Source organism: Gopherus evgoodei, chromosome 15 (assembly GCF_007399415.2).
Source record: "Gopherus evgoodei ecotype Sinaloan lineage chromosome 15, rGopEvg1_v1.p, whole genome shotgun sequence".
Taxonomy (NCBI): domain Eukaryota; kingdom Metazoa; phylum Chordata; order Testudines; family Testudinidae; genus Gopherus; species Gopherus evgoodei.
Genome location: NC_044336.1, coordinates 12,016,680 through 12,033,239, shown reverse-complemented (window position 1 = coordinate 12,033,239; position 16,560 = coordinate 12,016,680). Strand labels below are relative to the sequence as shown.

The window sequence follows — 16,560 nt, the reverse complement described above, 5'->3', positions numbered from 1 at the left end:
GCTCTTGTGGCCCTTCCCCTGAATGTGGGGCAGGCCTTTAGTACTAAGTGGGCTCCTCTCACCTTTGCAGAATTTACAAAAGGAAAAAAAAAGATGGACAAGACACATCTATATCTCTTTTCTTCATTTTGTTTGTAGTGCTCTCCAGACATTATAACAGTCAGCAGAAATCAGCAGCTCTTCTCACACCCTGCATTGTCACTACTGATTTATAAATCACTCTCGTACTTTTGAATTTACCTTGTCAAGGAAGGTGGGACGGTCCATGGAAGACTCTTTGGAGATTGATGGTGGGCGGCAGCCAAGGGGTTTGGTGACCATTCCATTATAGTCGGTCACTCCCATTCCACGCTTGTCCATTTCCACCTTCTTTTCCAGCAGAGCACCTGCATAGAAGGGTGGAAGCAAAAAAAGCGCTGGTGATGCAAGGGGAAACTGAGTCTGCAAAAACTTCTGAAATCAAAACAACACTAGTGTCAGTTATACACCTATTACAATTAATATTAATTTTAAGTAAAAAATTAAAATACACTCTTTCTTTGAAAGCACTACAAATTAGACTCTGGGGTTTGGCATAGAAAATAGTCACAAAAGTGTAGGTGGTTTTTGAAAATGCTCTTTAGGAACAGAGAAGCTAATTTAACTGGAACAGATCAAACTTCATAATCATGTATCCATCTACTGAAGTGCCTCTTATGAAAGGTGTTGGTTAGAAAGACACTTACTCATGGCCTGATCGAGATTCATATTGTTGCTCTTCAAGGCCTCTTCTGCTGGCTCTCTCTGCAAACAATAATGTGGGTTTGGTTATATTGTGTTTCAAGCAAGAACACATTTACACGATTCCAAACTAAATGGGAAATTTCAAGATTTTCTTCAATATTGGGGTAACACTGACATGTATTAACTGAATCAGATTATGTTTATACATAACTTTTTTGCTTTCATCAGTTATGACATGCTTCTTTCCAGAAAGATCAGGTCTGTCTCACTGAGCAAAATGTATGTTATTCTCTATAAAGTTAAATTATATTCTTTTTATAACTGAATTTGTAACCTTATGCAATGGATAACTTTAAAAATACCACCACACACACCTAACTTAAACCCCCCCCCCAAATCCCCTCAAACTACATAATACTCCTTATTTCATTTGTTTAATAGGGTAATGGGGAATACAACGAAGACTATTAACAAGTTCAAAGTAAAACCCATGATTAAAAAAAGCTACAAAAGTTCTATAGGTTTCATCGAAGTTAAGCATGTCAGTATCAACATCAAAGGGTATTTAACTTGCTCTTTCGAGGTTTCACAAACTATAGCTAAAACAACTGATTTCCCATTTAGGAAATATTTTTGTATCTGCAAACAAAGGTCAAAAATATACACTACAAACTACAAAAACCAAGCTATTGAAAATACTAGAATATGAATGTTACTCACCGGGAAGCCCATGTCTGTGAGCTGTTTTATCAGACGGTTCATGATCCAGGCCTCATCTTGCTTACTAGATGTCTTCATGCCCTAGGTAAACAAATTGGGAAGATCAATCATCTATTTTTCATATTTATAGCAATGAGATGCAGCACAATCTATGGCAGGTTTCCCTTATTAATACTGTATGTTGCTTCAGGGTATATTCATATGTATATTTATAACACATTCATGAAACCTACAAAACATAATAGAATTACACTCCTCTTCTTCCCAGAGGGCACAGAGCAAATTTTACCTCACCTGATCAGGTGTTGTAAAGAACTACTTGCTATCTCCTTGGCATGCTGGATACTGCAAATAACTAATCTTTTCTCTGAACAGCATTATTCATTTAAATTATCAACAAGAAAACAAAATAAAGTCACTCAAATTCTGACACAGTACAAAGTTTCCTCAAAATACCCAACAAACTGAATTTGCAAACTGAATCTGTCAAAGTCCATTCAATCTATTGGCTGAATTGAAAAGACTGAAATAGACATCTTTAGTAGAGCTCTGGGCAACTTCTCCATTTCAAGACCCTGAAGTGCAACTCCCTGAATTACAGAGGAACAAATATTAAGGGGTGGGACAGTAATATAAAAAATGTAATACTGGATCAAACCAGTGGTCCATCTAGTATAACTGACAATTACGGAATAAGCTGCTCACAAGCAAAGCTAACTCTGTAAATTAGAGGTTAGTTTATGTCCTGAAATTTAAGGGTTTATATTTCTTGCAATATAAAAATTCCTAAATGTAACTGTGGATGTTCTCTTGTTTGAGTTTCAAATTGGTTAAATTTCACTCTGTTCCCATATCAATTCAGGCAACAAAATTATACATTCACCTTTCAGATGTAGGAGACAAAATAGATACTTTTTTTGCTTATGAATTAAGCTGGACCATTTCTTAAGAGAGCAACATTTGTTTTTTTCCACTGCAAATGAAAATGTTTAAGAGGTCACCAGTATGATTTTTTGTTTAATACATAAAAAGATCTTCTTAATACATAAATGTTCATGAAACTGCTGAGAAACAAAAACTATCAGAAACATCAGACACCATTCTAAAAGTAAAATACATTTTTATAGCCTTCCATCCACCGTCTCCCCTCACCCTTCCTTGGAAATATTCTTCATGTTAAGACATCCGAGACACACCCACAACAGACTAGCTAAAGTGTATTCAAGGGAGCAATATTTTGTTGTCTATCATTTAATATGACTGCTTTTACTTTAGTTGCCAGCACAAGTGTATATAAATCCATTTCCTACAGTACTGCACTCATTTTCACCACTCATGATGAGACAGACTTTCATTCAAACTCAGAGTATTAATCTTACATAAAGCATGTGTAACATTCAGTGCTAGAAATGCTGCACTCTAACTACTGATTTCTACAATCCATCCTCATCAGTGTCCTACCTTTTGAAGTCCTTTCTTTGGGGCATTCCCCCATGAATTACAGGAGGAGTTACTCTCTTGTGAAGCAGTATTATTCCACATATCTCCTTCTTCATCTTCCCACTGACTAGTACTGAGGTTCACTTCATCCCCACCACTGCCCCAGCCTTCTTGCATAGATTTAGAAGCTGGGGGGGGGAAGGAAACATTTCTGTTAATTTTCTCTAGAGTTTAAATCCTTTAGTTTATATGTACATCCATCCATCCATCCAATCTTCATTATCTTAGCATCTGAACATTTTACAGAATTACACAGGTGCAAGATACAGTTTGATCAATATTAATCTTTTGTTCCCTTCCCTGAAGCTCGAGGGAAAGCATAAAATATTTTTATTATTACTGTGAGAAAACTGAAGTGCAGAAACTTGCTTATACTCAGAAGGAGGTGAAATTTTGTGGTCAATCCAATCTCTTGGGAAACAGGGCTCCAAAAACATGCAGCCACTAAAAATATATAATCTCCTGATCTCATGATTCTTACCCTTTTAGTTGACAATTTCTGTTATTCCTAATGAACATAGATTATAGTTGCTGAGACAGAAGCAGATCCGAAAGTGGCCTGAGCCAAACCTATCAAGATCTCTGAGGATAAGGACATGAATATGGAATTTGGCCATAGCAAATGAGTTGCAAGTAGATGTGTAAGGAGAACTGGGATGATCTACTTCCAATTGTCCTGTGTTGCTCAAAAGGTAGAATGTCACATTTTGAACCCCCTATAGATTTTCCAGGGCTGTCAATTATTTCTATGTACAACATGCTGCAGTAGTAGAGCTTAGAAATTACAAATAAAAAGCTCACCACAGCCAAACTGGCATTCTACAAGATAAGGTGCTGCCTTGAGGCCAACTGTAGATGAAAGAATGTGCATCTGACAGCTGATGCTACTTGGGAATCTAATAGCAGTAAACAATCCAGGATGACTTGAGGATGTGAACTGTTTTGAACAAAATTGGGTGTCATCTGTGTAATGTAGGCATTTGATGTCTTGGTGTCGTGCAATTTCCCTTTTCTATATCTTCTGCTGTATATTCAGAATTGCTTCCAGGACACACATATATACGTATAATAAGCAATGTATTTAAATCCGACAGTCCAGTAAACAAACTTGGTTTTCTAAAATGTTCTAAATGGGACAAAGTTAGTGCACACACCAAAAGAATTGAGATAGTTTACTGACTTGAGAAAATGGTAGTTATATATCGATATCACCTTGTCCCTGTTTATAATGATGCTATTATATTTTCCAAACCATAATTAAAGCTAAAAACAATTTAAAATGGAAAAAAAAGGGTATGAGAGAGCAAACATGAGTGAAAAATATACAAAAGTACAGATGCAGTTTACCACATTTTCCACCCTACTTCCCAACACCATTACAATAAAAGCAGTGCGAGAGTTCACCTGGCTTGCACAGTGCTGGGGCAGCAGCTGGAGTATTTGCTCTTCCGTAGGTCCCTGCTGACTCAGCAGAATTCTCTCCCCACCCTGTGCCACTGCTGGGGGGTTTCCCCCATGCTGAAGTGCCATTATCAACTGCAGCAGAAGGGGATGTGGGCTCTCCCCAAGAAGATTCAGTCTTTGCATGGACAGTAGGCATTTCTCCCCAGCCTGCTGAAACCAGAAAGATAAAATAAATAGTTAGTCCAAAAGGAAAAAAAATGGAAAACAGCAGTGAACCTCTCTGAATAAATTTCCAGCTACATCTATCATTGAGAGCATAAAGCAACGGGTAGAGACAATGGCTCTAATAAAGCATGTAAAAATCAATTTGACTTACTCTCAAATTTCTTTTTCTTAATTGTACTTCATGATATGCATCTGTCAAGATGGAAAAATATTTTCTACCAACTGCATAAAGGCAGGTACTCAAGCTTATCCATACTGCTATACAAATGTACCTGAACTCTGATCTGGAGAAACCACTCTCCTTCTCAGACGAATCGCCTCCTTAAATGCTGTCCCTCTTCAGATCATACAAACCTGTCTCAAAGTGCAAATTAAGTGGTTTTGTATCACACATCATGCTATTAGGAGGCTGTAAGATCACTGAAAATATCAGGAGAAATCTCATCTAGAGTTGAACCCAGAGGTGCAATTTTTAACAAAATAATTTTAAGCTATTTTTAGTCCTCTTAACCATTTGCAGTTGGTCCCACTTCCTTTCCTGTGCTCTAGAAAATAAAATACTGTATTTGCCTGAGTGGCCACCTCTAACATGGAAAAGTTACTCATTCCATTTTTTGTTGTATGTTCATTTCAGTGTACTTGAGTGTTAGCAATTAAGAAACCAACTTTGTCTAGAAAGCAAAACAAGACGCAGACAAACATAGCACCTACAGATTCTCTTGGAGAACTGAATTGTTTGGGCAAGTTTCCCAAAAGATATGAGTGAATTTATTTTTTTTTCTATTAGAGATGGACTTGATCCGGGTAATTATAGGCCTGTTAGCTTGACGCCTGTAGTATGCAAGGTCTTGGAAAAAATTTTAAGGGAGAAAGTAGTCAAGGACATAGAGGTCAATGGTAATTGGGACGAATTGCAACACGGATTTAGTAAAGGTAGATCGTGCCAAACCAATCTGATCTCCTTCTTTGAGAAGGTGACGGATTACTTAGATAAAGGAAATGCGGTAGATATAATTTACCTAGATTTCAGTAAGGCGTTCGACACGGTTCCGCACGGGGAACTGTTAGTCAAATTGGAAAAGATGGGCATGAATATGAAAGTTGTAAGTTGGATAAGGAACTGGTTAAAGGGGAGACTCCAGAGGGTCGTATTGAAAGGTGAATTGTCAGGCTGGAAGGAGGTCACTACTGGAGTCCCTCAAGGATCGGTTTTGGGACCGATCTTATTTAACCTTTTTATTACTGACCTTGGCACAAAGAGTGGGAATGTGCTAATAAAGTTTGCGGATGACACGAAGCTGGGGGGTATTGCTAACACGGAGAAGGACAGGGATACTATTCAGGAAGATCTGAACCACCTTGTAAACTGGAGTAATAGAAATAGGATGAAATACAATAGTGAAAAGTGCAAGGTTATGCATTTAGGAACTAATAATAAGAATTTTGGATATACGTTGGGGGCGCATCAGTTGGAAGCGACGGAGGAGGAGAAGGACCTTGGGGTGCTGGTTGATAGCAGGATGACTATGAGTCGCCAATGTGATACGGCTGTTAAAAAAGCAAATGCGATTTTGGGATGCATCAGGCGGGGTATTTCCTGCAAGGATAAGGAGGTGTTAGTACCGTTATACAAGGCGTTGGTGAGACCCCATCTGGAATACTGTGTGCAGTTCTGGTGTCCCATGTTCAAGAAGGATGAATTCAAACTGGAACAGGTTCAGAGACGGGCTACAAGGATGATCCGAGGAATGGAAATACTGCCTTATGAAAGGAGACTCAAAGAGCTTGGCTTGTTTAGCCTGGCCAAAAGAAGGCTGCGGGGGGATATGCTTGCTCTATATAAATATATCAGGGGGGTTAACGTTAGGGAGGGAGAGGAATTATTTAAGTTTAGTACTAATGTAGGCACGAGGACGAATGGGTATAAACTGGATATTAGGAAGTTTAGACTTGAAATTAGACGAAGGTTTCTAACCATTAGGGGAGTGAAGTTCTGGAACAGCCTTCCGAGGGAAGTAGTGGGGGCAAAAGACTTTCCTGGCTTTAAGACAAAGCTTGATAAGTATATGGAGGGGATGTTATGATAGGATTGTTAATTTGGGCAATTGATCTTGGATTACCACCAGATAGGTCTGCTCAATGATCTGCGGGGAGATGTTGGATGGGATGGGAACTGAGTTACTGCAGAGAATTCCTTCTTGGGTGCTGGCTGGTGACTCTTGCCCACATGCTCAGGGTTTAGCTGATCGCCATATTTGGGGTCGGGAAGGAATTTTCCTCCAGGGCGGATTGGCAGGGGCCCTGGAGGTTTTTCGCCTTCCCCTGCAGCGTGGGGCACGGGTCGCTTGCTGGTGGTTTCTCTGCAGCTTGAGGTCTTCAAACCAGTTTTGAAGATTTCAATAACTCGATCCTGGGATAGGGGTTGTTATAAAACTGGATGGGTGGGGTTCTGTGGCCTGCCTTGTGCAGGAGGTCAGACTAGATGATCAGATTGGTCCCTTCTGACCTATGAGTCTATGAGACTTGAAGTCAAAGTAAAGAATACACACTGGGTATTTATAACAGGCAGTATATTACTGGGGAACTGAAAGACAACATTATCTTACACAGAACTGAAACTACATGTACATGTTCTAAAGCAGAGGTTCTCAATATTTTTTTTTGCTGAGCCATCCTTTGAAAATATTTTAGGTTGTGAAGACTTCCACCCCACACATATTCTTGGTACTGGTCATAGCTTTCGCAGCATCAGTGCAGATTCCTACAGAGCTAAGTAACCATACCATGCCACCGTTACTTCTATGCTGCTGCTGAAGGCGGTGCTGCCTTCAGAGAGGGTGCCCAGCCAGCAGCTGCTGCTCGCTGGCCATCCAGCACTGAAGGCAAGGAAAAAAGGATGAGCAAGGAAAAATTACAGATATTTGTTCATTTAAAAAATCTGTCCATACGGAAATAGGACGACCAAAAAAGAGGTCATGTCCGGGGAAACCCGGGCGTATGGTAACTCTATTTTTTGTGATCACATGACAACCCCCCCCAAGAGCCTTATGGCACCCTTTTGGACCCCCAGTGTAAGAAATATTCTTCTATAGTAATCACAAAATAATTAGATCACATGCAAGCACAAAGTTCAGAAAGTACAGCACAGTTCAATATTTGAACATAAGCGTAAAAAACCCACTATGAACAAGTGGGTATTCACCCACAAAAGCTCATGCTCCAAAACATCTGTTAGTCTCTAAGGTGCCACAGGACTCTTTGCTGCTATGAACAAGTTGTCACCCAATTCAATACACAAGGCTAGTACTGTTATAATTGAAGTTGTGTGTCACACCTGCTGCAGCACAGATTCCTTCTGGGAACAGACACTTGTGGGGGTGATGCTAATGGTCCTCTCCGTACTCCAGAAGTAGGAAGATTGTGGTGAAAGCACCTGGAGCAGCACACTCCCTTACCTTAGATAGAGCAGAATCCATCTGTTTAACAGATATTAGTCATTTCTGACCATCCTTAATTCCCTTCTACTGTATAAAAGGGGTCTTTTCTCACTCTGATTAGTTTACATTTAAGCAAGGTCATTAGAATATTGTCTGATTTGATGGTAATTTTTTTTCTTCCTTTTTCTTCAACAGAGAAGAACTCCAGCAAGTACTGATATTTTTAAGAACTATTTCCCTGCCAGAAGATGAAGCCTCTTGGCAAATCACAAGATATTTGATTTCATTTGCTCTGCCTCTTTAAGCAGCATGTAAAATGACTAAAAACAGGTGCCATTTTAAAAAGGAGCTCTACATTTGCAAGCAATCCCTATGATCATTTCTGAGGGAACTATCAGTCTAACTCTGTTACCAAGGAGGTAACACTGTGTGGTCAAACTCCATGCTGCTGCCATTTCCTCGTAACTTGCACTAATGCTACAGTCTTGGTGGGGCTAAGCCACAGGCAGCATACTTCAATTCACCAGTAATCTGGCAACTGCCCAACACACAGCAAAAAGATTGCTCACTTTTAGATATTTGGATGACTGCATTGCACTTAATGCTGAGATAAACTATGTACACATTTAACTTTAATATATAAATCTCCTTCCCTAGCAGCAAGCTCTTCACTCTAACTCCAATATTTTTTACAATAATTTCCATGTTATTCTTGACACAAACATTGATTTCATGATGTCCCATAAAATGCCATTTCTGAATTTGCATTACCATAAGAAGGGATGATTTTCAAATTATTTTCATGGAATTCTTAACAGATTTTCACTTTTTAAACAAACTCATCGTGTATTTTGTAGTACCAGAATGTAATGTATTTTTCATGTTAGATTTTTAACAGGAAACAACAGAAATTTTTAATCAAACCTCTTTGTGACTCATTTAAAATTTTTATTCAAGTTTGCTTTTCGTGACAGTGGGTATTTAGTCAAATCCATTTAAAAAGATTTAAAATTTCATTATTTCAAAATCTTCCTTCCTCTGTTCAGGAGACATCCCTGGCAGACAGGTGCACGCATTCTGTTTTACATATATGTTGGCATAATGAAAGAGATCAATTATTCACAAACAAATGAAGCAGTAAAACTCGAAACGCATTTGAAGTCCCAACTAGAAAGCAGTGCATCTACAGTATTATAATCTTTGCCTGTGCATGCACAGCCCATGCTGAAAATTATAACTAATTCAACCCCAAAATTTAGCCTCAGAACATTAATGCTATAATTTCAATAAAAGGTATTAGTTATTAATAGGGCTGTCAAGCGATTAAAAAATTAATCACGATTAATTGTATGATTAAACAAATTCATCATGATTAATCACAATTAATAATAGAATACCATTTATTTAAATATTTTGGGATGTCTTCTACATTTTCAAATATATTGATTTCAATTGCAATACAGAATACACCCTGTACAGTGCTCACTTCATATTTATTTTTGATTACAAATATTTGCACTGTAAACTTACAAATGTAGAATTATGTACAAACATCCCCCCACATTCAAAAATAAAACAATCTAAAACTTTAGAGACTACAAGTCCAATCAGTCCTACTTCCTGTTCAGTCAATTGCTCAGACAAGTAAATTTGCTTACATTTGCAGAAGATAATACTTCCTGCTTCTTGTTTACAATGTCGCCTGAAAGTCAGAACAGGCAATTGCAATGAACTGTTGTAGCAAGCGTTGCAAGATATTTACATGCCAGATGCACTAAAGATTAATATGTCCATTGATGCTTCAACCACCATTCCAGAGGACATGTGTCTAATGTTGATGACGGGTACTGCTTGATAATGATCCAAAGCAGTACTGACTGATGCACATTTATTTTCATCATCTGATTCAGATGCCAAGAGCAGAAGGCTGATTTTCTTTTTTTTGGTGGTTTGGACTCTGTAGTTTCTGCATCAAAGTGTTGCTCTTTTAAAACTTCTGAAAGCATGCTTCACACCTCATCCCTTTCAGATTCTGGAAGGCACTTCAGATTCTTAAATCTTTGGGTAGAGTGGTATCTTCTTTGCATTTTGTCAAATTTGCAGTGAAAGAGTTCTTAAAACAAACAACGTGCTGGGTCATCATCTGAGACTGCTATAACATGAAATATCTGGCAGAATACAGGTAAAACAGCAGGAGACATACAATTCTCCCCCAATGAGTTCAGTTACAAATTTAATTAATGCATTATTTTTTTTAACGAGTGTCATCAGCATGGAAGCATGTCCTCTAGAAAGATGGCCGAAGCATGAAGCATATGACATTCTGGTGTATCTGGCACATAAATATCTTACGATGCCAGCTACAACAGTGCCATGCAAACGCCTGTTCTCACTTTCAGGTGACACTGTAATTAAGAAGTAGGCAGCATTATCTCCTGTTAAATGTAAACAAACTTGTTTCTCTTAGTGATTGGCTGAAGAAGAAGTAGGACCGAGTGGACTCGGAGGCTCTAATGTTTTACACTGTTTTGGTTTTGAGTGTAGTTATGTAACAAAAAACCCTACATTTGTAAGTGGCACTTTTATGATAAAGAGATTTCACTTGAAAAATACAAATTCTTTTGTTTATCATTTTACAGCACACATATTTGTAATAAAAATAATATAAAGTGAACACTGTACACTTTGTAGTCTGTGTTGTAATTGAAATTGATATTTGAAAATATAGAAAAACATCCAAAAATATTTAATGAATTTCAATTGGTATTCTATTGTTTAATAGTACGATTAATCACAATTAATATTTTAAATTGTGAATAATTTTTTTCAGTTAATTGCATGAGCTAACTGCGATTAATGGACAGACCTAGTTATTAAGTAAAAAATCCAAGGGAGCAGTTCTCTTCTTGCTTTTTACATTAACTAAATTCAACAACATTGACTAATAACCACAGATTGTATATAATATATGAGTCATTTTGATTTAAGTGCTCTAACTGTGTGAAGTATAATATAATGTAAATCATTATCAATAACAATGGAGTTAGCCCTTACTAAAATATTACCTGTAATTACATAAAAACAATATCCATTTGATACAACAGTTTTCAAAGCTCTTTTAACAGATGAGATTAAATGCAGGAAATTAGCAGAGTACATAAAAATGATAGGTGGTGTGGAAAACTCTACAATAGCTTGGGTGCTGCTGAAGATTAACCATCAGAAAAACTGCAATCTTGGTAATTTAAACAAAACAGCTATGAATATTTGTAATTTTTTTCATTTTTACTTTCTTCCTAGCTAAGTATAAAATGTTGTTAATACAATTATAAAGCTCTGTGCCAACATTTATAACTGGACGCAACTGTTCTACATTAGGGACTTAAAAAGATGGGAGAAGATTCCATTATCAACCTACTGATGCAAATTATGTCACAGAGATGGACTGAGTGTCTGCTTACTAGTATTCAGAGGGAAAGTTCCTCTTTTTATTTGTTCTGGGATTCAAAAATAAGATGAAATGATTCATACCTGTGGTATGATTCACATCTGTGTGGAATCTTAGTTCAATGAAACTCTGTTCTCCATGCCAAACTTTTCCCAGTCCAAGAAGCTTTCCTATTGGTAATGGAAAGCAATACCCCTACTACTTTAGATTTCATAAAGGAAGCAGCTCATAAAATGAGTTAGAATGGTTTAGATCGAAAATATTTAAAGTGCTTTTAAAACCTCTCCAATCTGTCTTTTGGAAGGGTGTGGGAAAGACAATCTCTCTATAACAGCTTAAACTATTCAAATAATTTTGTTGGTTTTCTACAGTTCTGCTTATACAAAATTTCTGTTTTTACATGTTTCTTTACAGAGAGAGAGAGAGAGAGAGAGAGAGAGAGAGAGAGAGAGAGAGAGAGAGAGAAAGTGTCCTGAGAAAATATCTCCATGGTTTTAGGCAAACAGGTGTTTTTAAAACAGGAATAAAGTCCATAAAAGGGCTTTCTCCATGGCAAGAAAGTATTTATTTAACACTGACATTTCCAGCCAGTAGTATCAATACATACAGTGACACTATTTAAAAAAAATACCTTGAGCACAATAGCAGGGTTTGTTTACAGAAAGATAAAGCATAACAAACATTGGGTCTGAGCCAATAGGAAATCCAGCCCTGGATAATCAAGAGAAAATGAAATGTTTACCAAACTGTGCCAGAAGGCAGTTATTTCTCCTTAAATCACTTTATAGGCATTTGATAGATATGTTATTTTTCCTCAGATTTATTTTATCCACTGCAAAGAAGAGATACTGGAACTGAAAACAAACAAAAATCAAGAGGCCTCATAAGTTAAAAAGAAGCAGATTGTGTTCTAGAACAATGAGATCTCCTTATAAAGTTGATTGGTAACAAGACAACCAATAGGCAATCTGTTACTATACAGTCTAATAGTACTGTGAAATAATTAAGCTATATGTGGCTATAAACTGTTAAGCTTATTAAGTATCTGCTGATAATATTACTGGCTAATATAACAGCTTATAATAATTGATTTAATCACAGATAGCCTGAATTAAAATGACAAAGACAGATTCCATAGTTAACACTGAAATTATTTTCCACAGCAAATTCTCCAAATCAGCCAGGTATCACCAGGACCCACATGCTAGAAGCTTGTGTGTACACTCTGAAGAATTTTAAAGTTTTTGTATATCAGTATCTTAATAATCAAAGCCTCAATCAGATCTGCTCTCCTATGACACACCTAGGAGTACAGTGGAGAGTAGTCCATCAATTCTATATTTTCTACTTCACATATTACATAGTGATGTTGGATCAATACATCAGCCTACCTGAATCGTGAGATGATTGTCCAAAAATTGCAGCTGCGTTGCGGACAAGCCATGGAATATTGAAGAAAAGTAATAATAGAGCTTATTATTTGTAGTAATAAGATCCATTATTACTTCTCCGTGATTTTCTGCTGTTGGCCACATGGGGCTGAGAGCAGGGGCTCCTGCTGTCGGCCACCTGGGGCTGAGAGCGGCAGTCTGGGTCTGACAGCGCATGGAAGAGCTCCTGCTGTCAAAATTGTGATGGAAGCCTAATACTGCAGGATCCGCAATTTCCACAAAATCGTGAATTAAGTAGGGCCTTAATTATAAATGATTTTTAAATTGCCACTGTGAGGTAACATTGCGGAAGTACAAAGGAACCAGTGAGGACTGCAAACTTTTGCAAGACAGGATGGATTCAGGTATCTCAAAAGTTCAGATACTTATTCAAGCCCTGTCAGCTCCCCAAAAATTCTCACTCATACAATTACCTCCCTGTACAGTAAGTCCTGACTCCCCTATACTTGTCTTTGGGAGGGAAAGCCTGGTTGCTGCAACTCTGCCAATCTCACTCTATCTGATGCAATTGGGGATACAGCAGGCACACTCCCTGGCCCCTGTAGGAGAAGCTGAACTTTTTCCCGCATCTTTAAAGAACATGCTCCTCTTCTTCTACATGACAGCACCCTCCCCTCTCATCTATCCCATTCTCCATATGGGAGGAATGGAGGCTATTGACAAGAATAACGCATCTATAATTTAGATTACACTTTACAGACTAGACAAATCTGAACTACTGCCATCTGCTTGCTTCTTCTGGTTGGCATGCCAGTGTTTTGAGAAGAAGCTCATTGGGAAGCACACAGGTGTGAGCAAATTTATCATGTTATGTATGTCATTTTATTTTTTCCAATATAAAAGAGAAAATCCTCAGAGTATCTTGATCAAAACTGCATCACCACCTGCTTCTCTTCATCAGCTTTTAGGTCCTGTGTTCAAAGATATTTTAAATGTTCTGGGGATGAGTCACTGCACAGAAATATTTTAACTTGCGATCCACTGTGAGCCTAATGGACATAAAGCACTATGCTAGAAACCTGGAAGGGATTGTTTGCTACAGTACGTGACTGGAGAACAGCTAACTAATGCTGCAGGGCTCAAGCTATATGTTACAGAAACATGATACTGCCAGAAATTGTAATTGTACATGAATCTTTTGGCAAATTAATTGGCTCAGTAGTCTAAGGGTGAAATCTGAAATACCTCTAGACTCTTGTAAACCAGACGTTCAAATTCTGGCAGGATCAACTCTACCCTTTAACATGCAAAATCAAAACAGTTCCATTCACTATTTTGTGCAGATTTTTTTGGATCAGAACTTGATAACTGGCTCTACTCTAGATATTAAAGATCCAACGGAACTTTTTCCACAAGAGTATAGGTTTGACCTGTTGTGGACAAAACTGCTCTTTCCCCCAGAGTCACAATGTGCTGGCTGCCTGTTTACCATTCATCCATGCCACAGGAGTGGAATAGAATAGGTAAATTCAAGGCAGAACTGGCAGCATTTTCTATAGTCAGTATTGCCTAATCTTCCCATTGTAACTTGTTATAGTTGCTTATAACTTCGCCAAAGGTTAGCCATTTGGCCTGAAACTGTCTATATTTGTTTTCTGCCTCAGGCAGAATTTGTTTGAAAAATTTCAGTAAAAAGATCAGGAAAAAATAGGTAATATTAAAAAACTGCCTATTTCTTTGAAAAGCTCTGGCACTTTTGGATTTGGACTACAACGTTGACGTTTAGCACAGATGCCTCTTGCTGTCCCTAGGAAAATTCACCCAGATTTGTCGGACTTAGAGGCCTTTGAAAACTGTCATTTACATATGCGCTGTAGAGGCCATTTAGAGACTTGCTATTAAAATCTCTAAATGTTCCATCTGCACTGATCATGCCTCAATCCTCATAAATTTTGCTATGCCAATTTCACTAAGCATGATCCCAAGCTCCAGGGGAGGTTGCTATACAGTAGGCATGGAACTTGAGCTCTGCACATAGATGAAGACAGGACAAGATAATGCATTGTTTGTATTTCTGTAGCACCTGGGAGCCCTAGTCACGGAGTTTTAGCCTCAGATCTTCTACGTACTGGTATTAATTCTGTACCTTTAACAGCTCTTAGTACCGAGCAAAGCCTCATACCCTAACAACTTTTACAGATGTTGTAAGAGAGGTTGCCCCTCCCTTACCCCATAGCTTGGAATAAAATGCAGTCTTTAATGGCAGATATACCTCTTGGGCTCCTGAGTCCACTGCCTTTCAGAACGAATGTTCCAAAGCTACATGTATGGGTATGCTGTCTTTTACCACTAGACCACATGTTCTTCCTGATCTATGAATAGAACCCAAGATTCCTGATTCCCAACATTGCTCTGCTGTCTAGCAAATAACGTAAACAACTGGCAAAGAGGGTGTCACATTCCTCTTCTAGTAGTTGGTCTACACAGAGGATAACTGCCCACTACTGTTACCAGTTACTGTAAGTGGTATACTGTGGATCTAAAGGTCCTAGGTTCAAACTGCGCTGATCTTGTGGAGGGCTGGCATGGTTCCATGCAATGGAAAGGCTGTTGTCTCAGTTTTTTTTTAAACTAAGAAAATGCATACAAAGATTATATTAAAAGGACTTTAAGATGGCAAAGTTCAGTATTTCTTCCTACTATATGTGCAAGGTGCCTGAGTGGCAAGTAATGAAGATTCATCACCAAATTTGGCCTGCTGCTTGGATCATTAGCTTCCCCAGTATGGGTCAGGTACTGTGAGTGCAACTCAGAGCCCTTTAAAACTTTTCTTATAGCAATTTTATATTAACTAAAAATAACTGAGAAACACTATTTGAAATTTTGCTACAATTTTTTTTTTTTAAATTTACCTGCTGAAGGAAATTTTAATGTTGATCTGTCCCCTTTGTTGTCTGTTTGCTCCAGCACACTTGATTGTATTATAAGTTTAAACAGAATCTCACATACTATTTATTAAGTTTGTGGCACTCTGTGTCAGGATTCATCAATGAGATGTGCTAATGCATTTTTTGCATTAATCAGCAAAGCAAATGGGGGTTTTGGTGGTTCCAAAGGTTAGATTATTATTTGAAATTTGTCAGTGGGATTTTCTTCCTCTGGTTCTAAATATTTTAAATTATAGGAGTAACTCAACCCTCACAATCATGCATACTCTAGTCCTGTTTTTATGACAACATACATAAAACATTTGAAAGTCTGTGTGAAATTAGTCTGTGGATTCACATCAGTTTCTACACCCCAAAAATGCACACAAATAACACTAAATTGCATTCTTGTTATTTTCAATAGAGGTGCAAAACAAAAACTGGAAAAATGAGTTTCCACTTCACCCTTGGAGGTAGTATTCTTCAGGTCAGGGTTGAGACTCTTTAGAAGGCAATGAGAAGAGGCTGGTTTAAATAGACAAATTTAATTTCTGATGCAGACACTTAATTATTCGTTTATACGAAAACTGTTGGACAGGGTAAAAACCATGCATTATCATTAGACCCAGCTGACAAGTGTAGAGTGAAAGCTTATTACTATAAATTATTTGTGTAGAATCATACAATATACTACACACAATATTGACTCCACAAAAGCAGAAGTGATATCTGTGTAATAAATTGCAGAATGAGAGATTTCATTTACTATGCACACAAACATTTGA

General features: G+C 37.8%; 1 protein-coding gene across 1 annotated transcript in view; it reads right to left on the bottom strand.

Moving 5' to 3' along the window:
- TNRC6C (trinucleotide repeat containing adaptor 6C) overlaps nt 1–16,560 on the bottom strand; it is a 238,841-nt gene that overhangs the window by 52,583 nt on the left and 169,698 nt on the right. The window contains 5 exon segments of the mRNA XM_030534098.1: nt 241–386; nt 726–783; nt 1,444–1,524; nt 2,905–3,071; nt 4,348–4,554. Coding sequence (XP_030389958.1) covers nt 241–386; nt 726–783; nt 1,444–1,524; nt 2,905–3,071; nt 4,348–4,554 — 659 coding nt within the window.